Source organism: Palaemon carinicauda, chromosome 5 (genome assembly GCF_036898095.1).
Source record: "Palaemon carinicauda isolate YSFRI2023 chromosome 5, ASM3689809v2, whole genome shotgun sequence".
In the NCBI taxonomy this organism is placed as follows: Eukaryota; Metazoa; Arthropoda; class Malacostraca; order Decapoda; family Palaemonidae; genus Palaemon; species Palaemon carinicauda.
In genome coordinates this window covers 77,259,890-77,267,389 of record NC_090729.1, presented here as the reverse complement: position 1 = coordinate 77,267,389, position 7,500 = coordinate 77,259,890, and the positions used below count along the sequence as shown (strand labels likewise).

The 7,500-nt window shown below is 41.0% G+C and overlaps 1 protein-coding gene across 5 annotated transcripts in view; it reads right to left on the bottom strand.

The window, feature by feature from the left end:
• LOC137641347 (carbohydrate sulfotransferase 4-like) overlaps nucleotides 1-7,500 on the bottom strand; it is a 215,363-nt gene that overhangs the window by 61,706 nt on the left and 146,157 nt on the right. For all 5 annotated transcript variants that reach the window (XM_068373813.1, XM_068373811.1, XM_068373810.1 and 2 more), the window contains exon 6: nucleotides 1,043-1,131. In XM_068373813.1, the coding sequence (XP_068229914.1) occupies nucleotides 1,043-1,131 (89 nt within the window). The remainder of the gene's footprint in view (nucleotides 1-1,042; nucleotides 1,132-7,500) is intronic.

Here is a 7,500-nt window from a genome sequence, read left to right as displayed (position 1 = left end):
AAAAATGCAATACTAAACTCATTGCAATAATAATATCGAAAGTTGCAGGAAATATAGAAAAAAAAATTCAAACCTTTGTCTTTGATTGGCAGAGTAATAAAAAAATTTCCATTACATTCCATACGAATGTCCTTGTTATTACCCGTTCAAATATTTCTTAATAAAGTAAATTTCTGAACAATAATTGACTCCTTCAGAGAATAAGGGGTTGAGTGAATCGGTCACAGGTTCAGGAACTGTGGATAATTCTCAGTTACACTATGATTGGAAAATTGAGCAGATGACAAGTGAAAAGCTAAAAAGAAGATACAGCTAAGGGTTTAGGTAGGGCCACACTAAAAAGGCCTCTTAGTAATGCCTACAATGTTCGTACCTTGTGAAGTAGGCTACATAAATGCATTGCGCAAAGCACTCAGTGTTTATAAACACAATGCTTACTGAATACACATATCATTATTGTTATTAGTATTACAAGTTTAAAGTAATAGTAGCAATAGTTAAGGTAATCATACTGAGCATTCATTCTTATAAATAGTCTAAATTCTTTGAGCTTGCTTAGAAAGTTTTCTTACGCATGGCAGGGGCGGTGTTCTGCCAACGATACAGTAAAATTGATAATGCTGTTATAAAAAGTATTTTAATGTTTTTCTAAAATTCGAATATTTCTATACAAATTTATCGAATCTAGACTATTTATTTTCTTTACATTATTATGACTTCAAAATTCTATTAAAAGGAAACATAAATCACTATTGTACTGTTCTCTCGCTGCAAAATCTTTAAAACGTTAGTGAATGTCAGTGATGTGACGCTATTATTTGAAATATATCATTCGTACACTCATTGCTTATGAACGTGGCTTAAGCATTTCCCTCTAGTAGTACCAATTAACAGTAAATCTTAATATGTTTTATAGTCTATCGGTTGCTACTAATGCTCTTTCCAATGCGATATCCAGCACAACTTCCTCTGAGTTTATTGTAGAGACAAAAAACAAATGAATAAACAACATATTCCTTAATTAGATTCAAGTGACTCTAACCTATGAAGGTAGATCCAGATCTCCATGATGTTACGACAAGACTGCGCACAGGGCGACCCCCTTTCTCCAACACTAAATCTTCCAACTTTCTGAAAAAAGGGTATGTGTCAATCTCAACATACATGCATATATATATATATATATATATATATATATATATATATATATATATATATATATATATATATATATATATATATATATATATATATATGTATATATATATATATAATATATATATATATATATATATATATATATATATATATATATATATATATATATATATATATATATATATATATATATAAACACAACAAAAACAAAGGCTTTAGACATGTTCATATTCATGTCAAGGGTTTGGTATGATCACTCATTACAAACCAACATAGTATGGGTGGCCCTGACTAGTATAGTTTTGCTGATCTCAGCGATACACAAACCCTTTCAGAATGTTACGTTATCCACACTTGGAAAGGGGATAAGTATATATATATATATATATATATATATATATATATATATATATATATATATATATATATATATATATATATAACGGATTTTGAGCAAAGCGAAAAATCTATTTTTGGGTGAGGTAGCAATGTCGTCCTGATGGAAGTTCCTATTAGGTAACTTTCTAGGGTATATTTAACTACAGTGATATTCCCAGAGAATTTTACCGTAAGGTATCCAGAATTCTAACTCCTGGAGCGAATATCCCTAAATAATCTCACAGGGATATTGCATAATATCAGAGGACGTATTCTTGACACGTCACATAGCTATCTTCGCCCCGAACAGTATTAACGCTTCGAGGGGGAATAGTTACAAGAATCTGAAACGAGAATGAAAAGAGAGCCGCTCATAAGGCATCTCTCCTATTCCGTTTCCAGTGTGTATCTGATGAGGGCGGTAGCGCTCTCTTTATTCCTTGTAGCGATATACGAGGTGGTACAGATACTGTATTATAGGGAGGGGTCAATAAGCCCTTTTACAATAAAAGGAAGGGCGGTTCCATCAGGACGACATGGCTACCTCACCCAAAAATAGATTTTTCGCTTCGCTCAAAATCCGTTTTTTGGGCTCAGACCATATCGTCCTGATTGAAGTTTACCAGAGCATTACTGTATCTGCGGATTCCCAATCAGTGCCGTACTCTCAAGAAAGTATTTTCCTGGTCCGTCTAGACCTAGAGACCTATGATGTTACCGTCATACATCATTTCATCTAAGCATGAACTATGTTAGTGCTTCCAGCCCCCTACAGGGATGAGTCATACTAGACTCTGGAAAAGTCTCGAGGAGTACATAAAAACTTATGGATGACAAAATGACAAGCTTGTATAGTGGTCTCGCCCTATACATTATAAAGCAAAGTTTGTATAAGAGTTGCCAAAGTCAGAATGAATTTGTGATAGCTTCCCCAAAGTGACCACTCTTAGTAACTATTGGATAATGATTGTATCCGCATAGAAACAAATTTTGCCTCTTTGCCACCAACCCGTTAGGGTACCACGTCAAGCCTTCCAAGGAAGGGTTAGAGTGAGTGGACTTTTGCTTGAATCAGGGAACAGTCTCGAGAGACATACCATGATAAAAATATCCATATTTTAATCTTAATGCTCAGTACATTTTTAATGAAATGAGTGTGGGCTAAAAGACGCAGGGTTCATTATGAACTAGTTTATTAAAATTTAATAAACGAACATATCAGATCACATTTATAAAATTTATATAATGTGGATGATATGTGTAAAAGCATAAAGAAAAACAGTCAACAGAAAATATTGTTTCATCTACTAGGAAACAGATTTGCCACTTCAATAGAATTATTAATAATAATGATATAGTCTGTATACTGTTTACATACACTAGCGTAAAAAACGCTTGGCACAAGTGTCCGTATTATGCTATAGATTACCGACGTCAATAGAACAGTTCATAAGGACACTTTCGTGGCCTATCGCTCAGCGTGTAGTAACATACAGTGACTACACGCGCACCCTCTTAATTAATCGTCCCAAATTAATTACACTGTTCCTTGCAGACTTAAAACAGAAGGTTAAAGAATTCTACCTGCTGCTACCACAGATCTCATAAGTTGCTCCACTTGCTTCGCATAGTGCATAAAGAACGTCTTGGATGACTATCAGCCGGTGTGCAAACAAGGATGTTCAAAGTCCATATAATTAAAGAAATTTTATGGAGGAGGCAACTTTCCTCGGATCATGACTAACGGGTGTACTGTCTGGATCCATTCTGCGAATAACACGGGTGAATTTCGCCCTTAGTTATAGAAAACTTTGGACCCAGGGTTTCTCTTCTGAACAGGTGTCCTCCCATAAAGTCTGAAGTTCTATGAAGATAGACCTTTAGGCACTCCACTGGACATAGAGATGCATCTTCCTCCAGAGGGCAGATTCTCTAGGGACCCCACCTGTTGGTGGGTAGCTTGTTCCTGGTAAGAAATGTTGGGTCTGGAAATAGAATCAGTTCTCCCTCCAAGAACTGGACGTGGCCTTCCTCTGTAAAGAGAGCCACTATTCACTAACTCTGGCCCCCAAGGCGAGTACAAACAGAAATATGACTTAAATTCAAAACCTTCTAAGCACATTCCTCATTGTTCATTATTTATACACAATGAGGAATCATATCTAATGACCAAGCAAATGGTCTTTGGAAGTGCTGAAGGGCTAGTTCATTAAGAACGTCGTTAGAAAGGTCGACCCGTAAGGCATATGGTATCTGACTTGTCAAGGCAGGCTTGAACAATAGAATTGTGTAGGCTGCTAAACCTTGCTCATGAAGGTGAATGAAGAATGATAAATAGGAATCTGTCGGGATTTCTTTCAGTTTCTTCGCCTTGACAAAGGATAGCTATTTCTTCCCTGAAGCCTCATAATGTCTTCTGGTTTCCTCCAAAAGTCTAAACCGACTTTTAAAGACCGAATCTTTTTCTCATCGTTAAGGAGAGAAATTCATGAGATGTAGGTTCCGTGTTTTCTGTGATGGAGCAAAGACAGTCGACTTCTGTACTCGCTGAGACAGGGATGGATCTGGTAGAGGAATGAATTTTAATCGTAGTTCCAATGCCAGAGGGAACCACACGCTATTTGGCCACTTGTGGGCCACTATTGCAGCTTTCCCTTTGAAGGATCTCAGCATATCGAGGACCTTCAAAAGGAGGTGTGCGGAGGGAACAGATAGATACAGGACCATCTGATCTAGCCCAGGGACATAGCGTCCACTGCCTCCGCTAACGGATCCTCGTAAGGGGACACGTAACCAACTATTTTCTTGTTGTCTTTCGTCGCCAAGAGGTCTATCTGCAGCTCTGGGACTTGACTCGAGATGAAGGAGAACGATCCTGCGTCAAGGGACCATTCTGACTCTATAGGTGTAAACCTAGATAGAGCGTCCGCTGTCACATTGCGGAACTCTTGAATGTGAACTGCTGACAGGTGACATTTCTTCACGAGTTTGAAGCATATTTTCTCCAGACTCCTGTTGCATCCTTAAGCTATGCTCTTAGCACTGGATCTGTTATCGAAGCAAACTGTAGAGAGCCCAGCACTCTCCCCTGTTCGAGTCTTGATATCCGTTTGGATTTCACTAGTCTCTTGACAGATCATGTTATTTCTTTCCTCTTCTTACTAGGAATGGAAAGCCGATGTGACTCCAAATTCCAGTGGATTCCCAACCACCGAAATTTTTGAGCTGGAGAAAGACGAGACTTTTTGATGTTGATCTTGAATCCCAGATGTTCCAGGAACTGGATCACTATCTTAGAAGCTTGCATGCATTCTGTCCTGGATGCTGCCCACACCAGCCAGTCGTCCGAGTAGGCTACTACTTGGACCCCTTTTAGGCGTAACTGATGGATGGCTGCGTTCGCGAGCTTCGTGAAAATCCTTGGGGCTATGTTTAGCCTGAAAGGCATGGTTCTGAAGGCGTAAAGTTATCAAAGTAACTTGAAGCCTAGGTAGGGGGAGAGGTGACAAATAATTGGAACGTGCCAATAAGCGTCAAACAAGTCTATAGACACAGCATATGCCCAGAATGACTCTGAGTTTTTCTGAGTCCTCCTTTGGAACACAAAACAGCCTTCCTTGGAATTTGATCGACTTAAACTTCCGGATTACTCTTTTGACTAAGAGCTCTCGGACATATTCTTCCAGAGCGGGGGTTGAGTGTTGGAAGAATTGAGAAAATTGAAGTGGAGGACTGCTCCAGCTCCAACCTAGTCCATTCTTATTTAGGCTGTGGGCCCAGGGATCGAAGGTCCAGCGATCCCTAAAAAGCTGTAATCTCCCTCCTACTGGAAATATCTACTTCTGCTGTTGTGGACCTGAGGCCTTGCCTCCTTGACCGCGTCTTCCCATGGGTCCCCTTCCTCTTGAAGGGCGTCTAGAAGAACCTCTGGCTGTTCCTCTGGCTCTCGAACGAAAGGAAGAAGTCTGCCTTTTGGAGGCTGGGTCAAGAACTGGCGACAGTGTCGCCGTTTGTTGAGGTACCAGCTGGTACGTGGTTGAAGGTTGTGCCACTGTCTGAGGCCCGGCGGTCACAGGAAGTTGTTGTTGATGTTGCTGTCGGTAGGGTTTAGCCGGCTGAGAGGATGGCCTAGGCCTTTTGTCTACTACCTCTTTAACCACTTCATTGGGAAAGAGGTCTTTACCCCAAATACGAGAGGAGATCAGTTTCCTCGGTTCGTGCCTCACCGCAACCTAGGCGAACACGAACTCTCTACAGGCTCTCCTAGCTTTAATAAAGCTATAGAAATCCTTCGTAACTGTGGCCAGATGGGTTTTGGCCACAACTGTGAACATGTCCTGGTTCTTGGGGTCACTTGCCATCGTTTCTAGTGTTGTTTGCAATGACATCGATGCCGCAAGTCTTTCCTATGTCTCTTGCTCTCTACGCAAGAGAGCCTCCGACAGTTTTGGAAGCGCCTCACCGAACTGGCGTTCAGCAATATCAGCTTCCAGTTTCCCGACTGAGAAGGTAAGGTGTACGTCCTTCCAGTCTTATTGGTCCAAGGGCAAGGTCAGATATAACGGCTTGCACTCCTCCAAGGAGGGGCATGGTTTCCCTGCCTCCACCGCATTTAAGGCAGCCTTATATCCCTTTTCCAAGAAGGGAAAGGCTCTGGTACGAGAGGCCACAAATAAGGGAAGCTTCTTACTCAAGGCAGGCACCTTTGAGTTAGTGAAGCCCCTCTCTTTCATCGAGCTCGTTAGTAACGTCTGAGCTTTACTATGGTAAAAAACTATGACCTCCGGCTCCGTCTCCTCCTTTAAGGCTGGCTCCTTCCTAAGACGGGCATAGCAGTCCAGATAAAAAATCTTTGTTGGGCCAAAATTGCACTTCCTCCAGGGGAATTGATCCCAACTTTTCTGAGATCACGATCTCCCCGGTTATCATTGGCATGTGTTCGGCATACCTCCAAGGATTGGTATTCGAGCACAAGGGAAGATCCTTTACGGTGAGCCGCTTCTGGGGCCCACGTGATGCTGCAAGTCTTCGTAACTCCAGTTTCATTGCAGCTTCCTTCTCATCATTCTTCCTTTGAGTTTGTTGGATCATCTCAACAATGGAAGAAAGAGTCCTTCCCAGTTCATCTGGGATAGCAGACGATGTAGAAGGAACCGGTTCTGGGTCCGGAACCGACGTAACCTCTTCTACTTGAGGAGTCTGAAACAGCTCCTCCTCCTGACCTTCTCCTAGAAGGTCCTTCTCAGTAGAATCCGACACCTCCGACATCCTATCATCCACTTGGATGTCTTGAAGGGCGGCTGAGACTTCAGAATCTACCGGATTCAGGGCAATTGGTATCTCCACCTGAGGCTTGGGGATGATTGCATCAGCCGATGCTTTAGGGAAAAGGTAGGCCCTCATCTTCTCATTTGGAAGGTAGGGACCTGAGGTGTTTTTCTGAAAACTCCTCACCCAGGATTGTAACATTTCCCTGGCAGCATCTCTTGACTCCGTTGACTTAGGGTCGTCAAAAGCCTCAGTAATCAGGTTAGAACAAACTGTACAAACCTGAGCGTCTCAATAGCGGAGAACACCTCTGGAGGCTGCGCATGCTGTGTGCCTCCTGTAATAATGATGTCCACAGAAGTTCTTACTGCGGACATTACAGAACACACTCCTGCACTTCGGATGGTCCTCCAGTAAATAGAAGAAAAATCCATGAGTATCAAGTGAAGGCTTTTCACTTATATTGAAACATTTAGCTTATATAGAAAAGCTATAAAAGAAAGAAGGAAAGACACATACTTGTATTTCCTGTTCAGTCAATTGCTGTAACCTCCCAAAATATTAAAACTAAGGTTAATTCTATACTAGACTACCTTATGGAATTTCCTAAACGGAAATTTAATGTGTAGTTTTAATATACGGGGTTGAAAGAATACAGAAAGAACTCACTTTCAATATAAAGTACGGTCTCAACAA